Below are 23197 nucleotides of genomic sequence, written 5' to 3'. Positions count from 1 at the left end.
CTTTTATATTTTATTTCTCATGTAGTTTGTTTCTAAGAAATAACAGCTTTATTGAAATACAATTTACATACCATGTAATTCGCTTATTTAAAGTGTACAATGCAGATGATTTTTAGTATACACAGACTTGTGCAACCATCACTACAATTCATTTTAGAACATTTTCATCACCTCTTCAAAAAAAACATGGTACCCATGAGCAGTCCCACCCCTTCCCCATCCTCCCACAGTCCTAGGCAACTACTAATCTGCTTTCTGTTTCTATAGGTTTGCCTGTTTGGGGCATGTCATATAATATATGATCATTGTGATTGTGTTGTTTCCTTTGCTGTGCAGGAGATTTTTAGTTTCAAGTAGTCCCACTTGTTTCTTTTTGCTTTTGTTGCTTGTGCTTTTGGTTTCATTTCCAATAAATCATTACCAAGGCCGGTGTCATGAAGCTTTTCCCTTATGTTTTCTTCTAAGAGTTTTACAGTTTCAGGTCTTATGTTCAAGTCTGGAATCCATTTTGAGTCGACTTTTGTCTATAGTGTAAGATAAGGGTCCAGTTTCATTCTTTTTCATGTGGATATCCAGTTTTCCCAATACCATCTGTGGAAGGGACTATCCTTTCTCCATTGTGTACTCTTAGCATCCTTATCAAACATCAGCTGACTGAATGTGTGTGGTTTTATTTCTGGGCTCTTCATTCCATTGCTCTATGTGTCTGTCTTTATGCCAGTACCATAATGTTTTGATTACTATAGTTTTGTAGCATATTTTGAAATCAGGAAGTGTGATCCCTCCAATTTATTTTTTTCTCAATATTGTTTTGGCTTTTTGGGGTCCTTTGTGGTTCCATACAAATTTTAGGGTAAAGTTTATTTTTGTAAAAAATGCCCTTGATGTTTTGGTAGGGATTGTATTGAATCTGTAGATCACTTTGGGTAGTATGGACATTTTAATAATATTAATTCTTCCAATCCCTGAACATGGAATGTATTTCCATTTATTTGTGTCTTCTTCCATTTCTTTCATCAGTGTTTTATAATTTTTGGTGTACAGATCTTTTACCTCCTCAGTTAAATTTATTCCTTGTTATTTTATTCTTTTTGATGCTATTGTAAATGGGATTATTTTCTTAATTTCCTTTTTGGATTGTTCATTGTTAGTGTATAGAAATGCAACTGATTTTTGTGTGTTGATTTTTGTATTCTCCAACTTTACTGAATTTGTTGATTAGTTCTAACAATTTACTGGTGGAGTCCTTAGGGTTTTCTATGTATAAGATTATGTCATCTGCAAACAGAGATAATTTTACTTTTTCCTTTCCAATATGGATGCCTTTTATTTCTTTTTCTTGCCTAGTTGCTCTAGCTATGACTTCTAGTACTATGTGAATAGATGTGGTGAGAGTGAGCATCCTTACCTTGTTCTTGATTTTAGAGGAAAAGCTTTCAGTTTTTCACCATTGAATGTGATGTTAGTGGTGGGCTTTTCTCATATGGCCTTTATTATTTTGAGGTAATTTTCTTTGTATTCCTAGTTTGTTGAGAATTTTTATCATGAAAAGGTATTGAAATTTGTCAAATGCTTTTTTCTGCATCTATTGAGATGATTGTGTGATTTTTTTTATCCTTCATTCTGTTAATGTCATGTGTCACATTAATTGATTTTTATATGTTGAACCATCCTTGCATCTCAGGGATAAATCTCACTTGGTGTATGATTATTTTAATATGCTGTTGTATTGGGATTTCTAGTATTTCGTTGAGAATTTTTGTGTATGTGTTCATCAAAGATAATGGCCTGTAGTTTTCCTTTCTTGTAGTGTTCCTTTCTTGTAGTGTCTTTGTCTCGCTTTGGTATCAGGGTAATGCTGGCCTCATAAAATGAGCTTGGGAATGTTTCTTCTCTTCAGTTTTTTGGAAGAATTTGAGAAAGATTGGTATTAATTCTTCTTTACATGTTTGGTAGAATTCACCAGTGAAGCCATCTGATCCTGGGTTTTTCTTTGTTGGGAGGTTTTTGATTACTGATTCAATCTCCTTAGTTGCTGTTGGTCTATTCTGATTTTCTGTTTCTTCATGTTTTAGTCTTTGTAGGTTGTCTGTAGGAATTTGTCATTTCTTCCAGGTTATCCAGCTTGTGTGTAATTTTTTTGTAGTAGTCTCTTAAGACCCTTTTTATTTCTGTGGCATCAGTTGTAATGTTTCTTCTTTCATTTCTGATTTTATTTATTTTTCTTCATTAGTCAAGCTGAAGGTTTGTCAATTTTGTTTATATTTTCAAAAAACCAACTCTTCGTTCCATTGATTTTTTTTTTCTATTCTCCGTTTCATTTATTTCTGCTCTAATTTTTATTTCCTTCCTTCTGCTAATTTTGGACTTAGTTTGTTCTTTTTATAGTTCCTTAAGGTGTTAAGTCAGGCTGTTTATTTGAGATCTTTCTTCTTTTTTATCTAGGCATTAATCACTATAAATGTCCCTCTTCAGCTTTTGGTGCATCCCATAAATTCTGATATGCTGTGGTTTCATTTTTATTTGTCTCAAGATATTTTCTAATTTTCCTTAATTTATTTTTGGGACCCAGTGGTGGTTCAGGACTGTGTTTAATTTCCCAGATTTCTGAATTTAATCTTTATTTTTGATGGATATTTTCCCTGAGTGTCGAATTTTAGGTTGGCACTTTTTTCTTTCAACTCTTTGAAGATGTTATTCTATTTTGTCCTGGCTTCTGTTAAATTGTCAGCTGTCTGTTAGCATTGCTCCTCTGAGGGTAACGTCTTTTTCTCCTCTGGCTTCTTTTAAGATTTTTCTGTCTTTTGCTTTCAGCTCTTTGATAATTATATATTGAGATGTTATGTCCTTTGGGTTTACCCTGCTTATGGTTCACTGAGCTTCTTGAATCAGAAGATTGATGCCCTTCATCAGTTTTAGAAAATTCTGGCCCGTTTATCTAAGCAAATATTGTTTTTCCTCATTCTCTCTCTCCTTTCCTGCTGGCATTCCACTTATACATATGTTAGAACTTTTGGCTAAGTTCCACATGCCTCATGGGCTCTGTTCTCTTGTTTACTTTCTTTCTTTTGCAGTACCTCAGTTTGGAGATTTTCTGTTGATTTTTCCAGTGCACTAATCCTGTCTTTTACAGGATCTAGTTTGCTGTCAAACCTGCTCATTGAGTTCTTAATTTAAAACATATTTTTTTTTCAGTTCTAGAATGTCCATTTAATTCTTTTTTATAGATTTAAATTCTGTTCAAATTCTCCATATTTTTATGAGTTTTGCCTATCACTTCCTCTACTTTCTTGAACATGTTAATCATAGTTATTTTAAAGTCTTTTTCAGATAAAGTCAATATCTGAATCAGCTTTGGGTATGTTTTTGTCTGTTTTTTTTTTTCCTTCCCTAGTTGATCTTGTCATTTGATCCTGTTCTTGGCATGGGCCAGGGAGTGGGGGAGGTGGAGAAAAGGGAAGCGTACCTCATGATTCTTTTTAATTGAATGTTGGACATTATGGATAAAAAGTTACGGAGGTACTGGATGGCTCACCCTCCTCCAGGGAGGGTAAGCTGTCCTGTGCCCAGCAGATACCAGCCACTCACCTTAACACACGCTCTGAGGCTGGTTTTAGGCTTTGTATGGACTGCTCTATTTCACTTTGTCCTAACTCCTTAGATGTGGCTCCTACTCATAAAGCATGACCTTTTGGGGATCTCAGCTGCAAACCTTGCTGGGGCTCAGACTCCATCCTCTGGCTCCTCAGCTTTATTGAGATATAATTCACTTTCAATACAGTTCACCTATTTAAAGTGTACATTTCAATGGCTTTTAGTATATTCACTAGTATATTAGCATATTGTGCATCCATCACCACCAGCAGTTTTAGAAAATTTTTATTATCCCAAAAGAAACCCAGCATCCCTTAGCTGTCACTGCCCCCCCCCCTCCAAGGCCCTTATGCCCCCAGGCAGTCACTAATCTACTTTCTGTTTCTATTGATTTGCTTATTCTTAGGGATGTTTTATGTAATTGGAATCGGTACAATATGTGGCCTTTTGTGTCTGGCTTCTTAGCATAATCTTCTCAAGTTTCATCATGTAGCATGTATCAGTACTTTATTTCTTTTTATGATTGAATAATACATTGTATAGATAGACCACATTTTGTTTATTCTCAGCTGATGGACAGTTGAGTTGTTTCCAGTTTTTTGCTATTATGAATAATGCTGCTGTGACATTTGTGTAATTTTTTTTTTTAAAGATTGGCGCCTGAGCTAACAACTGTTGCCAATCTTTTTTTTTTCTGCTTTTCTCCCCAAATTCCCCCCAGTACATAGTTGTATATTTTTAGTTGTGAGTCCTTCTAGTTGTGGCATGTGGGATGCCACCTCAGTGTGACCTGACAAGCAGTGCCACGTCCACACCCAGGATCTGAACCAGCAAAACCCCCGGCCCCCAAAGTAGAACACACGAACTTAACCACTCAGCCACAGGGCTGGCCCCTGTGTACATGTTTTTGTGTGGACCTGTATTTTGAATTTTATTAGGTATATACCATGGAGTAGAATTGGTGGGCCATTTGGTAACTCTGTTTAATGTTTTGAGGAATTGCCAGACTTTTCCAAGCATCTGCACCATTTTACATTCACTGGCAATATAAGAGTATTCCAGTTTGTCCACATCTTTGTCAACACTTGTTATTATCTATTTTTTTTATTATAGCCATCTTAGTGGGTGTGCAGTTGCGTGTTATTTTGGTTTGGGGCTGTGCTTTTGATCGCATATGTTAATGTTTCAGAAATCATGAACTTGTTTCTTGAGCTTCTGCCACTAACCTCTAGTTCCATGAAGGTATATTTTCAGACAACTATGGGGCAGTCAGTCATTGATAACTATGGAGGGATAAATCTGGTATAGCAGTGCTTCTCAAACTGTAATGTGCGTACAGATCACCTGAGAATCTTGTGAAAATGCAGGTTCTGATTGAGCAAGTCTAGGATGGGGACTGAGGTTCTCCATGTCCAGCAAGCTTCCAGGGGATGCTGAAGCTGCTGGTTGGCGTACCACACCTTGAGCAGCAGGGCTAGACCACTCCAGAGGAAGAGACGCTTGCTTTTCAATTAAATGTTTCAATTGACTACAGGTACCTGCTTTCAAAGTGTCCTTCAAATTTAGAAAGCATCCCCCTGTCTTCTTGTTTTTCAGCATGAAAATCTGTCGGAGTGTGTCTTAAATATGTTGTAACAGTGCATCTTTCTTCAAAATCATGTTTATGAGAAAAAAAAGAGATAGAGCTTTTAAAAATTTATTTCTGATTTTGATTGTTATTAAACTACTGAAAATAGGCAGCAGAGCATACAGTAAAAAGCACTTGGTCTGAGAGTTTTATAAACCAGGGCTTAGTCTTTACCACCAACTAAATTTACAGGTTTCAACAAGTTACCTTTTGGAGCCTCAGTTTGTCCATCTGCAAAGACTGGTTTAGACTAGTGATCTTTAGAACTGTAAAATTTATCATATTAATGTTTACTGAATTGTTACTGAAGCTTTATTGAAAGAACTCTCTGGTGCTCAACCTTATTTTAAGTGAGAGTAAACTTAAAGGGTAATTAAAGCACACACGTAAGTTGCATAAACCAAGCAAAAATTTGAATCCAGGTCTTTGGTTTCCCAAAGTACCATATTATATGGCCAGTATACCTATCTGGAATTTTATTTTATGTTGGGGAAGATTCTCCCTGAGCTAACATCTGCTGCCAATCTTCCTCGTTTTTTTTTGTATGTGTTCCGCCACCACAGCACGAGCGCTGACTGACGGGTGGTGTAGGTCCACACTCAGGAACCGAACCTGGGCCGCCAAAGTGGAGCACGTCAAACTTAACCACTAGGCCACCAGGGCTGGCCCTAGCCATCTGGAATTTTAGAGTTTCATTTTTTTCTGTCAAAAAAAGGTTACACATGTAGCCATTTGTATATTACATGATTATATAAGCCACATTCATGCCAGCCATGTTTGAAAGTGAGCAAGATTTTTTGTCACAGGACAAAAGAGGAACACCAGCTAATCTAAAATGTCTACTGCACATGAACCTGAAGAACATACAAAGCTGCATTTTCTGTTTGTGTATGATCATTGTTTCAGTTTACTCTAGGCCACTCCCAGACTGTAAGCCACTTGGGTCAGTTTGTTACAGCCTAGTCCTGGTAGGGCCTGCGTTAGTCATGTTAATGCCAGTTAACATCACAGAAGGTAAGTGCTGCTAAGTTACCATAGACTATTTCTACTTCAGCAATGACTATAAGGTACGACATAGCATCTAATGGTTAAAATTTGGCACTCCATTTACTTTAGCCCAAATTTAGCCTCTGTTTGGGACGTTAATCTTTTTCTCTCAAACTCTGCTTCTTAATACTCCATTTTGTCTCTTCTTCTAAGGAGCCTTCCTTTAACTCCTTTGTGTTCTCCTGGTGTGGTGTTCACACTGCAGAATACCTCCCTTCACGGCTAGCTGCAGCACATAGACTGTTTCCCTAATGGAGAACCGGGAGCTCCTTAGGGACAGGGATCGTTTCTTGCTGGGAGGCGGTGTGGTGGAGCACAGAGAACATGGATGGGGCTGAGTTCAGATTTCTACCTGCCACTTCCTGGTTGACATTGGATAACCTGCTCTGCCTCTCATAAAAAGCATTACACTAAGAGAAAGAAGCCATAGTCATCTTCAGACATAACACCTATCCTAGAATGGTTGTACCAATGTTTAAATGAAGAAACGCTTGCAAATAGCCTAGCACTGCCCGACAGTGAGTGCTCACTGAATGTTATTTCTCTGTTTCCTGCCACTCTTCCTTAGCTGTACATGGCAGCACTCAGTGCCATGTTTGTTCATAATATGTGTTCAAAAGTGTTTCTTGAATTGAATTCATGGTCACTAATTTAGAGAAGGACTTGTTTTTCCTAGAGAGTATCTAGGTTCTTAAAAGTGAGTTTTGTTTGGGGCCAGCCTGGTGGCGCAGCAGTTAAGTTCACATGTTCCACTTTGGCAGCCTGGGGTTAGCCAGTTTGGATCCCGGGTGTGGACCTACACACTGCTTGTTGAGCCATGCTGTGGCAGGCATCCCACATATAAAGTAGAGGAAGATGGGCATGGATGTTAGCTCAGGGCCAGTCTTCCTGAGCAAAAAGAGGAGGATTGGCAGCAGATCTTCGCTCAGGGCTAATCTTCCAAAAAAAAAAAAGTGAGTTTTGTTTATTAATTATGATATGAAAAATATCTGTCTTTTGTATATAAGTAAGGGACCAAAACAGGTTTAATTGTTCCTATTATACTAACAGTTACTTTTCATGCTTTTGCCTCATTTTTCCCATTCTGCAGCAGCCAGACTTAAAGAGTTCTTCAGATTCTTCCACATTGCCCCAGTTGGAGGAGTTCTACATCTCTCTTATCCGGTCACAGCAGTCAGCAGAAGGGGACCAGGTTGAGCCTAACGATGTTCAGAATCAGGAAAAGCAAATTCAGCTGTCCACGGCAGCACTCAGTTCAGCTCCTACAGTGGTTGATTCCCCAGAAAATCACTCTAGTTCAGGTAGGTTTACGTATAATCGGCAAATATAATGTTCGCTATCCTGCCAAAAACCTTTGTTTATCTTTTTCAGAACATAACTTGAAAAATTGCTGATTGTATCATTTGTCTCAAATCCTCATATTATTTCTAGGCTCCATTGTTTCCTTTTACTTTACCACTCTTCTTTTTTTCTGTAATTCAGTGTGTCTGGGGGCATCAGGTTTATATACAGTAAAATTCGCCAATTTTTAAGTGTACAATTCTGTGAGTTTTGACAAAAGTACACAGTCTTATAACCACGACCACAATCGTATAGAACATTTCCATCAATCTGAAAGGTTTCCTCATGTCCCTTTGCAGTCAGTCCTTCCCTCCACTACTTGCTGGCTCCTGGCATGTTACTTTGCCTTTTCTAGAATTCTGTATAAAGGGAGTCATACAGTATGTAGTTGTTATGTCCTACTTCTTTCTCTTAGCATAATGTCTTACAGATTTATTTAGTTTGTTTCCATTGTCAAAAGTTTGTTCCTGTTTATTGCCAAGTAGTACCCAGTTGTGTGGATATACCATAATTTATTTATCTGTCCACTAGATGATGGATATCTGGGTTGTTTCCAGATTTGGGCCATTGTGAATGAAGCTGCTTAACATTCACATACAGCTCATTGTGCAGACATGTTTTTTATTTCTATTCAGTATGTTCCTAGGAGTGGAATTGCTCACTCATATGGTCACTGCATGTTTAACTTTTTAAGAACTGCCAAAATCTTTTCCAAAGTGGCTGTACCATTTTGTATTCAGACCAGCAATATATGATGGTTTTGTTGCTCCGTCGGCTTGGCCAGCACATGATACCATCAGTCTTTTTTAATTTTGCCATTCTAGTGGGTGTCAAGTGATATCTTACTGTGGTTTTAATTTACATATCTCTAGTTGCCAATGATGTTGACCATCATTGGTATGCTTATATGCCACCTGTATATCTTTAGTCAATTGCCTGTTCAAGCATTTGCTCATTTTTATTGGATTATCATCCTTGTATTCATTTGTAAAAATTCTTTATTCCAGACACAAAATATGTGTTAGATATATATATATATTGCAAATATTTTCAAGTGTGTGGCTTGCCTTTTCATTTCCTTAACAACGTCTTTGGAAGAGCGAAAGTTTTTATTTTGATGAAGTCAGATTTACTGATTTTTTCTTTATAGTTTGAGCCTTTTGTGTCCTATTGAGAAATCTTTCCTAACCCAAGAAACTAAGATTTTCTCAGAAAAGTTCTAGAGTTTTAGGTCTTACATTTAAGTCCGTGATCCAGTTCATTAATTTTTGTATATGGTGTGATGGGAAGATCAATATTTATTTTGATTACATATAAATATTCAGTTGTTTCAGCACCATTTGTTGAAAAGACTTTCCTTTCTCCATTAAAGTGCCTTGATATCTCTGTCGAAGTCAATAGGCTGTGTATGTGAGGGTCTGTTTCTGGACTTGCTGTTATGTTCTAGTAGTCTGTGTATACACTGTCTTGATTACTGTGGCTTTATAATAAGTCTTAAAGTCATATAATTTTGTTCTTTTTCAAATTGTTTTGGCTATTCTAGGTCATTTTACACATGAATTTTAGAATTAATTTCTACACAAAACCTAAAAGTTTTATTGGGATTTTTTTTTTTTATCTATAGATCAGTTTGGAGAGAAGTGACATCTTAACAATATTGAGTCTTCTCATCTGTGATGATGATCTATTCCTCCATTTATTTCAGTCTTTAATTTCAGCAGTATTTCGAAGTTTTTAGTTGTATTGGTATTACTCATATTTTGTTAAATTCAACCCTAGGTATTTCATGTTTTTAAATTAGTGTATAAATGGTATTTTTATTTTAATTTTTGATTGTTGCTAGTTTATTGAAATATGGTTGATTTTTATATATTGTCATTATATCTTGTGACCCTACTAAATTTAGGTGGTCGTGTCTTTGGGATTCTCTGTAAAGAATTATATCATCTGGGGGTGGGGGGGAAGCAGTTTACTTTCAGTGAAAATTGCTTTCTTCCCTTTTTTGTGTGCTGATTATGAACTCCAATATGGGGTTGAATAGAAGAGGTGAGAATGAAATCCTTGCCTTATTCTTCACCTTTCAGGTAAGGATTTAGTCTTTCACAAATAAAGTATAATGTTAGATGTAGGTTTTTCATAAATGCCCTCGTCAGGCTAAGTAGATTCCAGTTTATTCCTAGATTTCTGATAGCTTTTATCATGAATGGGTATTAAAGCTTGTCAAATGCTTTTTCTCTATCAGTTGAGATGAATTTTTTTACTAGGCTGTTCCTAGGGTGAATTGCATTGATTTTCCAATGTTAAACCAACCTTGCATTCCTGGGATACTGCCCTCTTGATCATGATTTCTTTTTAATTGAGGTAACATTTGTTTATAATGTTATATAAATTTCAGAGTACATCATCATATTTCGAATTTTGCGTAGACTACATCATGTTCACCACTCAAAGACTGATTACCGTCCATCACTGTACACAGGTGCCCTATCAACTGTTTCTCCCTCCTTCCTCCCCCCTTCCCCTCTGGTAACCACCAATGTAATCTCTGTGTCTGTGCATTTGTTTGTTGTTGTTATCTTCTATTTATGAGTGAAATCATATGGTATTTGACTTTTCTCCATCTGACTTATTTTGCTTATACCCTCAAGGTCCATCCATGTTGTTGCAAATGGCTGGATTTCATCTTTTTTTATAGCTGAGTAGTATTCAATTGTGTATATGTATACCATGTCTTCTTTATCCATTCATCCATTGATGGACACTTAGGTTGTTTCCAGGTCTTGCCTGTTGTGAATAATGCTGCAGTGAACATAGTACAACTATCTTTATGCATTTGTATTTTCGTCATCTTTGGATAAATACCCAGAAGTGGAATAGCTGGATCATATGGTAGATCTATTCTTAATTTTTTGAGGAATCTCCATACTGTTTTCTTTAGTGGCTGCACCAGTTTACATTCCCAGCAGCAGTGCGAGAGTTCCCTTTTCTCTATGTCCTCTTCAACACTTGTTATTTCTTGTCTTGTTAGTTATAGCTATTCTGACATGTATGAGGTGATATCTCATTGTTTTCTTTTGCATTTCCCTAATAATTAGTGATGTTGAACATGTTTTCATGTGCCTGTTGGCCATCTGTATATCTTCTTTGGAAAAATGTTCAGATCCTTTGCCCATTTTCTAATTGGATTGTTTGTTTCTTTGTTGTTGAGTTGTATGAGTTCTTTATATATTTTCGATATTAACCCTTTATCACATATATGGTTTGCAGATCTTCTCCCAATTGTTAGGTTCTCTTTTGGTTTTGTTGATGGTTTCCTTTGCTGGGAAGAAGCTTTTTAGTTTGATGTAGTCCCATTTGTTTATTTTTTTTCTTTTGTTTCCCTTGCCTGGTGAGACGTGGTATTTGAAAAGATGGTGCTAAGACCAGTGTTGAAGAGTGTACTGCCTATGTTTTCTTCCAGAGATTTTATAGTTTCAGGTATTACATTCAAGTCTTTAATTAATTTTGAGTTGATTTTTATGTATGGTGTAAGATAATGGTCTACTTTCATTCTCTTGCATGTGGCTGTGCAGTTTTCCTGCATCATTTATTGAAGAGACTTTCCTTTCTCCACTGTATATTCTTGGCACCTTTGTTGAAAATTAGCTGACAAGAGATGTGTGGTTTTGTTTCTTGGCTCTTGATTCTGTTCCACTGACCTGTGTGTCTGTTTTTGTGCCAGTACCATGCTGTTTTGATTACTATAGCTTTGTAGTATAGTTTGAAATCAGGGAGTGTGATACCTCCAGCTTTTTTCTTTTTTCTCAGGATTCCTTTTGCTATTTGGGATCTTTTGTTATTCCATATAAATTTTAGGATTCTTTGTTCTGTTTCCATGAAATGTGTCACTGAGACTTTGCTAGGGATTGTATTGAATCTGTAGATTGCTTTAGGAAGTAGAGACATTTTAATTATGTTAATTTTTCCAACCCATGAGCACAGAATATCTTTCCATTTCTTTGTGTTGTCTTCAGTTTCTTTCAGCAATATTTTATAGTTTTCAGTATGCACGTCTTTCGCCTCTTTGGTTAAATTTATTCCTAGGTATTTTATTCTCTGTTGAGATTGTAAATGAGATTCTATTCTTAATTTCTTTTCTGCTATTTTGTTGTTAGTGTATAGAAATGCATCTGATTTTTGTATGCTGATTTCGTATCCTGCCACTTTACAGTATTCATTATTTATAAGAGTTTTTTAGTGGATTCTTGAGGGTTTTCTGTATATAAAATCATGTCATCTGTAAATAGTGAGCATTTTACTTCTTCCTTTCCAATTTGGATCCCTTTTATTTCTTTTTCTTGTCTGATTGCTCTGGCTAGGACTTCCAATACTGTGTCAAATAAGAACACTGAAAGTGGGCATCCTTGTCTGGTACCTGTTCTTAAAGAGATAGCTTTCATTTTTTCACCATTGAGTATGATAATAGCTGTAGGTTTGTCACGTATATGGGCTTTATTATGTTGAGGTACTTCCTTCTGCACCCATTTTATTCAGACTTATTGTAAATAGATGTTGTATCTTGTTGAGTGCTTTCTCTGCATCTATTGAGATGATCATGTGACTTTTATTCATTTTGTTGATGTGTATCACATGGATTGATTGGCAGATGTTGAACCATCCCTACATCCCTGGAATAAATCCCATTTGATCATGGTGTATGATTTTTTTAATGTATTGTTGTCTTCAATTTGCTAGTATTCTGTTGAGGACTTTTGCATCTATGTTCATCAGGATACTGACCCATAATTTGCTTTTTTTGTGTTGTTCTTGTTTGGTTTTGGTATCAGGGTAATGTTGGCCTCATAGAATGAGTTAGGAACTTTCCCTTGCTCTTCAATTTTTTGGAAGAGTTTGAAAAAGATAGGTATTAAGTCGTCTTTGAATGTTTGGTAGAATTCACTGGGGAAGCTATCTCGTCCTGGACTTTTGTTTTTTGGGGAGGTTTTTGATTACTGTTTCAATCTCCTTACTGGTGATTGATCTATTCAAGTTCTCTATTTCTTTTTGATTCAGTTTTGGAAGCTTGCATGATTCTAAAAATTTATCTGTTTCTTATAGATTATCCAATTTGTTGGCATATAGCTTTTTCTAGTACTCTGTTATAATCCTTTGTATTTCTGAGGTGTCCGTTGTTATTTCTCTTCTTGTGTTTCTGATTTTATTTAAGCCTTCTTTCCTTTTTTTTTGGTGAGACTAGCTAAAGGTTTGTCAATTTTGTTTGTGTTTTGAAAGAATCAGCTCTTAGTTTCATTGAACTTCTTTTTTTTCTTTTGGTCTCTATTTCATTTATTTCTGCTCTGATTTTTATTATTTCCTTCCTTCTACTGATTTGCTGCTTTGTTCTTTTTCTTGTTCCTTTAGGTGAACTGTTGTTTATTTGAGATTTTTCTCATTTCTTGAGGGAGGCCTGTATTGTTATAAACTTCCCTCTTAGTACTGCTTTTGCTGAATCCCATAAATTTTGGCATGTTGTATTTTCATCTTCATGTGTCTCCAGGTACTTTTTGATTTCTCCTTTGCTTTCTTCATTGATCCAATAGTGGTTAAGTAGCATTTTGTTTAATTTCCACATATTTGTGGCTTTTCCAGTTTTCTTCTTATAGTTGATTTCTAGTTTCATACCGTTGTGATCAGAAAAGATGCTCAGTATTATTTCAGTCTTCTTAAATTTATTGAGACTTGTTCTGTGGCCTAATATATGATCTATCCTGGGAAATGTTCTAAATGCATTAGAAAAGAATGTATATTCTGCGTTTTGGGGGTGGAATGTTCCGTGTATATCTACTAAGTCTCTCTGGTCTAATGTGTCATTTAAGGTCAGTGTTTCCTTATCAATCTTCTATTTGGATGATGTGTCCATTGATGTAAGTGGAGTGTTAAAGTCCTCTACTATTATTGTGTTACTATTTCTCCTTTTGTGTGTGTTAATAGTTGCTTTATGTATGTAGGTGTTCCTATATGGGGTGCATAGGTATTTACAAGTGTTATAGCTTCCTGTTGGATTGTTCCCTTTATCATTATGTAATGCCCTTCTTTGTCTCGTGTTACAGTTTTTGTTTTAAAGTCTGTTTTGTCTGATATAAGTATTGCTACCCCAGATTTCTTTTCATTGCCATTTGCATGGATTGTCTTTTTCTATCCCTTCACTTTCAGTCTATGAGTGTCTTTAGGTATGAAGTTTGTCTCTTGCATGCAGCGTATATATGGGTCCTTTTTTTTTTTAAATTCATTCAGCCACCCTGTGTCTTTTGATTGGATCATTTAATCCATTGACATTTGAAGTAGCTACTGATAAATATGTACTTATTGCCATTCTGTTACTTTTTTTTCTGGGTGTTTTAGTAGTTCTTCTGTGTTCCTTTCTTCTCTTGCTCTCTTCCCTTGTGATCTGATGGCTTTCTTTAGTATTATGTTTGAGTTCCTTTCTCTTAATTTTTCATTTATTTATTATAGGTTTCTGGTTTGTGATTACCATGAGGTTCATGTTCAATAACCTTCGTAAATAGTAATCTATATTAGGTTGATGGTCTCTTAAGTTTGACCTCTTACTAAAAGTCCTAGACTTTTACTCCTCTCCCCCCACATTTTATGTTTTTGATATCATATTTAACCTCTTTGTGTATCTCTTAACCTCATATCATGGAGATAGATGTTTTTAGTACTTTTGTCTTTTGACCTTCATATTAGCTTTAAAGGAGGTTGATCTGCTGCCTTTACTGTATATTTGCCTTTACCAGTCATTTTTTTCTTTGATAAAATTATGGTCTTTTCTTTTCCACTTAAATAAGTTCCTTTAGCATTTCTTGTAAGCCTGGTTTATTGGTGATAAACTCTTTTAGTTTTGGCTTGTCTGGAAAACTCTCTATTTCTCCTTCAATTCTGAATGATAACCTTGCTGGGTAGAATATTCTTGGCTGTAGGTTTTTTCCTTTCAGCACTTGAAATATATCATGCCACTCCCTTCTAGCCTGTGAAGTTTCTGCTGAGAAGTCAGCTAGTTTCCTTTGTATGTCACTTGTTGCCTTTGTCTTGCAGCTTTTAGGATTCTCTCTCTATCTTTAATTCTTAACATTTTAATTATAATGTGTCTTGGTGTGGCTCTCTTTGGCTTCCTCTTGTTTGGTGCTCTCTGTGCTTTGTATACCTAGATGTCTGTTTCCTTTGTTAGGTTGGAAAGGTTTCAGCTATTATTTCTTCAAATAGGTTCTCTGCTCCTTTGTCTCTCTCTTTTCCTTCTGGGACACCATTAATACAGATGTTAGTATGCTTGATATTGTCCCAGAGGTCCTTTAGACTGTCCTTGTTCTTTTTAATTCTTTTTTCTTTTTGTTGTTCTGCTTGGGTGATTTCCTCTACTCTTTCATCCAGCTCACTGATCTGTTCTGTTGTGTCATCTACTCTGCCATTGATTCCCTGTAGTGAATTTTTCATTTCCTTTGCATTTTTCAGTTTTTCAGTTTTGTCTTGTTTTGTTTAAGGAAGATTAGCCATGAGCTAACATCTACCGCTAATCCTCCTCTTTTAGCTGAGCAAGACTGGCCCTGAGCCATCTTCCTCTACTTTATACGTGGGATGCCCGCCATAGCACAGTTTGACAAGCAGTGCATAGATCCACACCTAGGATCTGAACCAACCCTGGTCCGCTGAAGTGGAATGTGTGAACTTAACCACTGCACCACTGGGCTGGCCCCAGTTTTTCAGTTTTGATTGGTTCTTTTTTATATTTTCCAATTCTTGGTTGAAATTCTTACTGTGTTCATCTATTCTGCTCCCAAGATCAGTGAGCATCCTTATGACTATTAGTTTGTACTCTCTATCAGGTAGATGGTTTATCTCTGTTTCATTTAGTTCTTTTTCTGAGGACTTGTCCTCTTCCCTTATTTGAAACATATTCCTTTGTCTCCTCATTTTGCCTGCTTCTCTGTGCTTGTATCTATAAATCAGGTAGATCAGCTACATCTCCTGATGTTGGAGATGTGGCCTTATGTAAGAGATGCCTTACAGGGCCCAGTAGTGTGCTTTCCTCTCATCACCAGATGCAAATGTTCCAGGAGTGTCTCCTTTGTGGGCTACATGTGTCCTTCTGTTGTGCTGGAGTTAATCGTGCTGTGGGTGCACAGGTAGGCTAGGCTGGCCCCCGGGCTGGCTGGTTGTAAGGCTCAGCTGCATGTGGCTGCTATGGTCACTTTAGTCACTTTATTAGGTGGGGCAAGCCCCAGCATGGCTGGCTGCAAGGTCTAATGGCACACACCTGCTGCTGTTTTGCTCTTAAGTGAGTCAGGCCCCCAGTGTGGCTGGTTGCTAGGCTTAGGGGTCACAATTGCTGTAGGCCTCAAGCCAGTGAGGCTATTGTCAGCTTTCTCAGGAGCACAGCTGGGTGGGGCTGGCCTCAAGCATGGCAGCACACAGTCATTTCAGGCATTGGAAGTGGGGCAGATCCCCTGTGTGGCTGTTTGACATGGCCAGCAGCACAAGTCTGCAGCCAACAAACCTTCGGGCCCACACACCCCACCAATGCAGTCCCACCCCAAATGGATGCCCTGCCCCACTGAGGCAGGCCCACTTGCCCTGCTGCGGAGGTCCCACACACCCCACCTGTGTGGGCCCACAAGTTCCCTGTGGACTTGATGGTGGGTGGGGCCTGTCCCTAGTGGGGGTTGCCTCCTCTGGCTTAGCTGGATTAAATCAGTGCTGTAGTGGGCGGGGCAAACCCATGTGCTAAGAGGCCAAGGGAAGAACTCCAGTGGCATCTGCCAGCATCTGTCATGCCTGTACTGGGTCATAATAATGGCTGCTGCCAGTGTCTCAGTCCGTGAGGAGGTGGGCCCATCCATCTCCTGCATCTCTGAGATGCGCTCAGAGTTTATCAAGTGAGTCTCTGTTACCAAAGGTCTATGCACCTTTCTGGTGTCTTTGTGTTGGTTTCCAGAACTGGTGAGTCTGTGCATGGACCCTTTAAGAGCAGGCTTTCTTTCTCTTGTGATTGACACCTTCTCTGGGGTTATTCCGCATTGATTTTAATAGCTAGCAAAGCCAGGTATTATGGCACTTGTCTCAGTTGTGCTGAATTCAAAGGCTGCTTATTGTGGCAAAGCTCTCCTCAGATCACCCGCTCCTCCAGGAGAAGCTTCATACCTTAGGACTGCTCCCGGCCGTGAAGCGCCACAGCTGGAAGGTGTTTTTCCCTCAGCAGAGGGGGTGTTTCTGCCTCTTCCACCTCTGTCAGTGTTGTCCCTTGTTGTGGGAGTTCTTTTTATCCAGGTTCCTGCTCTCTCAGAGGCCACTGTTGCACAGGGGCTTGTAGATTTGTTGCGTCCATAGGAGGAGGTGAGTTTAGAGTCCTCCCATGCTGCCATCTTCCCAGCAGTCCTCCCCATGATGTCTTATTTATTTTATAGAGTGCTGGGCTCTTTTCTTAAAATCTTAAGAATTTTTGTGTCTGTGTTCATGAAGGATACTGGTTTCTAGTTTTTGTGTGTCTGTGATGTCTTTGTCTTGCTTTGGTATCCAGAGAATGCTGCCCTCGTTGAATGAGTTGGGGCATGTTCCCCGCTCTTTTCTTTTCTGTAAGAATTTGTGTGGAATTGATGTTATTTCTTCCTTAAACACTTGGTAGAGTTCAATACTGAAGCCTTTAGGGCCTGGAGTTTTCTCTGTAGGAAAGTTTTTAAGCTACAAATTCAGTGTCTTTAATAGATATAAGGCTCTTTGGGTTATCTGTTTCTTCTTGAATGAGCTTTGGTAGTTTTGAATTTCAAAGATTTTATCCAAGTTGTAAAATTAGCATGAAATGTTCATAATATTTCTCTTAAGCACTGCTTTAAGCTGCATTTCATGAATTTTTTTTCATGAATTTTGATATGTTGTGTTTTTATTTTCATTCAGTTCAAAATATTTTCTAGTTACCCTTATGAGTTTTCTCTTCAAGAAGTATGTTGTTTGGAGATTTTCCAAATTCGTTTCTCTTATTTATTGATTTTTAATTAATCTTACTTTGACTAAGGGACATACTTTTAATCCTTTTAAATTGCAACACTTATTGTATAGTCTAGAATATGTTTCATCTCTGTAAATGTTTTATGTATACTTTAGAACAATGTGTAGTCTGATATTAGGATAAGTATTTTATAATAAATTAAGTCAAGTTGATGGATAGTGTATAGCCTTACTAATTTTCTGTCTGGTTGCTCAATTATTGAGAGAGAATTGTTGAACTCTACAATTATATTGTTGATTTGTCTTTTTTTTATTTCAGTTCTATCAGGTTTGTTTCAAGTACTTTGACACTGTTACTAGGTTTATTATGCCCTATTGATGAATCAACCCATTTATTATTATTAAATTACACACTCATTATCCACTGTAGTATTCTTTGCTGTGAAATCTACTTTGTTGATATTAATATAGCCACTCCAGCTTTCTTTTGATTTATATTAGCATGGTATATCATTTTCCACCTTTTTTCTTTTAATGTATCTTTATCTTTAAAGTGGAGTTCTTGTAGGCAGTATTGTAGTGTGGTCTTGCTTCTCTATTCAATTTCATAATCTCTTCTTTCTAATTGGAGTGTTTGGATAATTTAGTGTGATAATCAGTATGTTTGGGTTTAAATTTACCATTTTGGTGTTTTCTATCTTTCGCATTTGTTCTTATGCTTTTTTTCTCTTTTCTTTCCTTTTTAATTATTTTTTATGATTCCATTTGTTTCCTTTATTGACTTAGTAGTTTTACTTCTTTCTTTCGTTTTTGCTCTTTGAATGGTTGCTTTAGGATTTATAATCCATATCTTTAAATTAACATTCTCAGATTGTTATCTGTATAGTATGAAAACCTTACAATAGCCTACTTCCATTTCCTATTTTAATTTTAATTTTTTAAATTTATTTTTGGATGTACATCATATTTTGAATTCTGTGTAGATTACATCATGTTCTCCACCCAAAAACTAATTATAGTCCATCCCCTCACATGTGAGCCTAATCACCCCTTTTGTCCTCCCCCCTCCCCCTTCCCCCATGATAACCACCAATCCAATCCCCAATGCTGTGTGTTTTTTTTGTCGTTTTTTTTTTCGATCATATGGTATTTGACTTTCTCCCTCTGACTTATTTCACTCAGCGTAATACCCTCAAGGTCCATCCATGTTGCCATTTCCTCCACCCTGGCCTTTGAGCTATTGTTATATATTTTATTTCTTCATGTGTTGTAAACCTCAGAATTCACTCTATTATTTTTGCTACCCAGTCACTTCTCTTTTCAAGAAATTAAAAATGAGAAAATTTTTTGTTGTTTACTCATGTTTGCCATTTCCAGTGCTCTTTATTCCATTGTGTACATCAGGGTTCAGCAAACTTTTTTTTAAAGAGCCAGAAAGTAAACATTTTCAGCTTTGCAGTCCACACAGTCTACGCTGCAGACACTCACCTCTGCCACGTAGCACCAGGACAGCCACAGGCGCACACAAATGAATGAACATCGCTGTTCTCCAGTACAACTTTACTTAAGAAACAAGTGGTAGGAGTAGTCTGCCAGTGCCTGTTGTAGATCCGAGTTTCCATCTGGTATTATTTTCTCTTTGCTTGAAGAACTTAAACTTTTCTTGTAGTGCTGGTCTGATGTGTTCTTTCAGCTTTTGTGCATTAGAAAAAGCCTTTATGTTCCCTCCATTTCTTTCAGATTGTTTTTCTAGATATAAAGTGATAGGTCAACAAATTTTTCAGTGCATTAAAAGATATCACTCAGGGGCCGGCTGGTGGCACAGTGGTTAAGGGTGCACATTCTGCTTTGGCAGCCTGGGGTTCACTGGTTCAGATCCTGGGTGCAGACATGGTACCGCTTGGCAAGTCATGCTGTTGTAGGTGTCCCACATATAAAGTAGAGGAAGATGGGCACAGATGTTAGCTCAGGGCCAGTCTTCCTCAGCAAAAAAGAGGAGGATTGGCAGCAGATGTTAGCTCAGGGATAATCTTCCTCAAAAAAAGAAAAAAAAAAGATGTTACTCTGCTTGTCACTGTTGACATGAATTCTGTTATTGTTTTCTTTGTTCTCTGTAAAGTATTTTCTCTGGCTGCTTTTAGGACTTTTCTCTCGCAGACTGGTTCTCAACGATCTGATTATAAGGCACCTTGGTGTGGTTCTCTTCATATTTCTTCTGCCGGGGTTCATTGAGCTTCTTGGATCTGTGAGTTCAGAATTTCCATTAAATATAGAAAAATTTCCTTCATTATTTCTTTAAATATTTTTTTCTGTTGATGTTCCCTCCCTCCTCGTTTTTTTTTTCACTCCAGTTACAGGTTACACATGTGATAGGCCACTCATGTTTTTCCTCAGCTCCCCGATACTCTCTTCTTTCTCCCAGTCTTTGCTGTCTCTGTTTCATTTTGGATAGTTTCTGTTACTATGTCTCCAAGTGTACTAACCTTTTCTTGTTCAGTGTTTAATATGTTATTTTCCCATCCGGTATATTTTTCCATCTCAGAAATTGTATTTTTCATCTCAAGAGACTTGGTTTGGATCTTTTTAATATCTCCCATTTCTCTCCTCATTTATACTCATATTTTTCTCTGCCTTCTTGAATACCTGGAGTAGTCTTATAAAGCTATTTTAATCCTTGTCTTGGGAATCGAGCATATATATCATTTCTGCATTCTGTCAATTGTATCCTGTCTGAATTGGCTTATACTGATTGATTTTTTTCTGACTAGTAGTCATATTTTTCTGCTTTTTTGCTTGTCTGGTAATTTTTATTGGATGGCAGACACTGTGAATTTTGCATTGTTGGCTGGGTCTTTCTTCTTTCTTTCATTTTTTCCTTTCTCCCTCCCTTCTTTCCTTTCCTGTCTGTCTGTATCTATCTATCCATCCATCTGTTTGGATGGGAGGGATGCAATGAAATTAGATTTATTATCTCTGTGTTTCTTTTAGTTTCACCAGCCTGGCCTAGGAGAGCCTTTACTCTGTCGGCCCTGCTATTTAGGCAGCACCTTTCTGAGGGGACTGACGGGACTTGACGTCCTGTGTGTGAGGACTTTTTTACACTGTGTCTGGTGGGAACGTGAACCGCTTGCACCAATGGAAGCTCCAGTGGTTGTTCTGCCGACTCCTTTCAGGTTGGTTCCCCCGCCGTGGTGGTTTCTTCATGTGTGTGAGCCAGATCACTGCTCGGCCGACGACTGTGCAGATCCCAGCTGCTGCTCTCTCTGCAGCTGCCTCTTCTCTGTTACTTTTTCCCCTAAAAAGTCCAGACACCTCGGCCTCTATGAATAACAAACTCTGTCTTCTCAACCCAGTACGACCTCGGGCTCGGTGTGGATTCTCGCTCCTTGTGGTGCAGCCTGGAAATCATCTTCAGACGGGGAGCTAAGGCACTCATGGGCTCACTTCATTTATTTCCTTTCTCTCAGGGCTTGGTGTCCTGCACGCTTGGTCTTCAGTGTCTGGAAGCTGTTGTTTCTTATTTTGTCCAGTTTTCCAGTTGCTTAAAGCAAGAGAGATTTTTTTCCAATCCCTTTTGAATTAACATGATGTCTGGAAGCAGAAGTTTTGCTCCTCTTTTAATTCTTTCATCATGGTCCCTGCTTTCATATTTTTATACCTTTTAAAATGAGCTCACCAAAAAATTTCATTGGAATTCACCATCTCTTTTCCTCTCTAGTGGGCACTAAAGTTTTACTTTTTAGACTACCCTGTCAAATCCTCCTTGAACATAATTCATCACAAATATTTGGCACATTTACCACATGCTACCATGCTAGATGCTAAAGATGCAAAGATGAATGAAATACTCCATTATGCCTGCTTTTTCTCTGAATTTTTTGAAATCTGTGTTTTTGGAGTCTAGAGCAGTGCTTTTCAGGATGTAGTCAGCACGCTGGTGCTAGTCCACGAAGTGTTCGCCATGATGGGCGACACAATAGCGCATTGTTTAGCTCACCTAGATTTTTTTTCCCAAAGCAGGACTTTGTTGAAGGAAGCAGTGTGTCGGCTTAGATGCTGGCGAAAGCTCCTTCACTCGTTGCAGTCAGGTAATAAATAATAGCGCTGGTCTAGAGCACAAGTGTGAGAATGCCTTTCCTTGGCTGTTTGGAACTCTGAGACATTGGAGTTCCCAGCAATTCATTTCATTTAAAAGGTTCTTTCTTCATAGTTAAAAGTAATTCCCAAGGAGTTCATTTTATAGCCAATAACTGGTTTTTGGAATTTCAAAGCAACCAGAGTCTTGGTCAGTTTTGTTCTGACGCTGGCACAAGACTTGGATTAGAAGCACTTTGCAACAGAGAAGGCCCATTGAAGGCCCTTTGAATGCCCTCTTGCTCACTGCTGTAAAGAAGTAGGGGAGCTTAAGGACTCTTACCTGGAAGTGAAATTACGTCTGATTCATTTTTATAATGTCCTAGGAGAAATCTTCCCTTCCTTATTCGAAAGTGCATTTTTTCACTCTCTTTTTTGCCCTCATCCTGACAAGAATTTATACTATCTCTGCCTGATTCCCATCTTCATTTCCTTACCATTTGTTGATTGGTTTCGGAGTTCCATCCTCTCTGATTTGCCATTAGCAATTGTCATCACCTAACAGAAGATGACTAAGCACATGTTAGTAGAGGTCTAGAATGGGAGAGAGAAGCCAGTGCGTGTGAGAACCCCTTGAAAAGACGGACGTTTTCTTTCTTTTTCAGTGGAAAGCTCTCCAGGGAGCCTCAAGAATGAAGATTTTTCTAGTAGCCCTGCTATTCCAGTGTTCAAAGACAAGAGTGAGGGAGCCATGGGCCAGCTTTCTCTCATTTTGTCTCCTCAGCACCAGATTCCTCAGAAGCTCTACATTCCTCGAAGTACAGCCACTGCTGCCTTAGGAGCTGCCGCGCGGTTGGCCACGTCCAGGAGCCTCCTGCACTGGTACCCCAGTGTGAAAAGGATGGACGCCTGAGGGGGAGGGGGGAGGGAGGGAAAGTAATCCAGATACTTAGGGCTTGGGGATTTCAGGCCAAAATAAGGAGGAGGTATTGAGAGGAAATGGTATGTTGATAGTTGATGCCTTTGTCTTCCTGTGTGACTGTGTTAGTTGCACTTTGCCAATAGTCCACTTTGTTGTGTATTGATATTAATGTTAATTTCCATTTTTATTGACCATATTTCTTATTCTGTATAGGTTTGTCCACCTTTAATGTAGTAGTTTAAAGGAGTTTTAGTTTTTTTTTGTTTTTTTGTTTCTGTAAAAGTTTTTCTTGTACATATCATGAATGATAAATGAAAACTGAAAAACTAATGTTTTGTGATCCATATTTAGTAAGACAAAAATTCTCTCACATCCCTATCTCCAGGAAAACGGATGTCTGAATTTTAAGGCTGCTTTTTTGATCTCATTTGAAAGCTTCCATATTAGAGAGAATCCAGGGCTGCAGTCCTTACCCTCGTTATTTCTTTGAAATAATAGGATTAAGTACTAAAACCCACACCCTGAAGCTTTGGTCACGTAAACACTTTTACGTTTTAAAAAATTAAGCTGTCTTTCAGTATAGGCAATTTCTTGAAGACTAATAACAAAATGATAGC

The 23197-nt window shown here is 37.8% G+C and overlaps 1 protein-coding gene across 4 annotated transcripts in view; it reads left to right on the top strand.

Moving 5' to 3' along the window:
* The window catches only part of TDRD5 (tudor domain containing 5), an 82853-nt gene extending 59952 nt beyond the window's left edge, over positions 1 to 22901 (top strand). For 3 of the 4 annotated variants that reach the window (XM_044758256.2, XM_014845287.3, XM_070497605.1), the window contains 2 exons: positions 7359 to 7569; positions 22324 to 22901. In XM_044758256.2, the coding sequence (XP_044614191.1) occupies positions 7359 to 7569; positions 22324 to 22571 (459 nt within the window). In that variant the 3' untranslated portion in view covers positions 22572 to 22901. The remainder of the gene's footprint in view (positions 1 to 7358; positions 7570 to 22323) is intronic. The other variant, XM_070497604.1, reaches the window with a different exon arrangement.
* The last annotated feature ends 296 nt before the right edge of the window (positions 22902 to 23197 follow it).

The sequence above is a fragment of the Equus asinus genome, chromosome 25 (assembly GCF_041296235.1).
Source record: "Equus asinus isolate D_3611 breed Donkey chromosome 25, EquAss-T2T_v2, whole genome shotgun sequence".
NCBI classification, from domain to species: Eukaryota; Metazoa; Chordata; class Mammalia; order Perissodactyla; family Equidae; genus Equus; species Equus asinus.
This window is presented reverse-complemented; position numbering and strand designations above follow the sequence as displayed.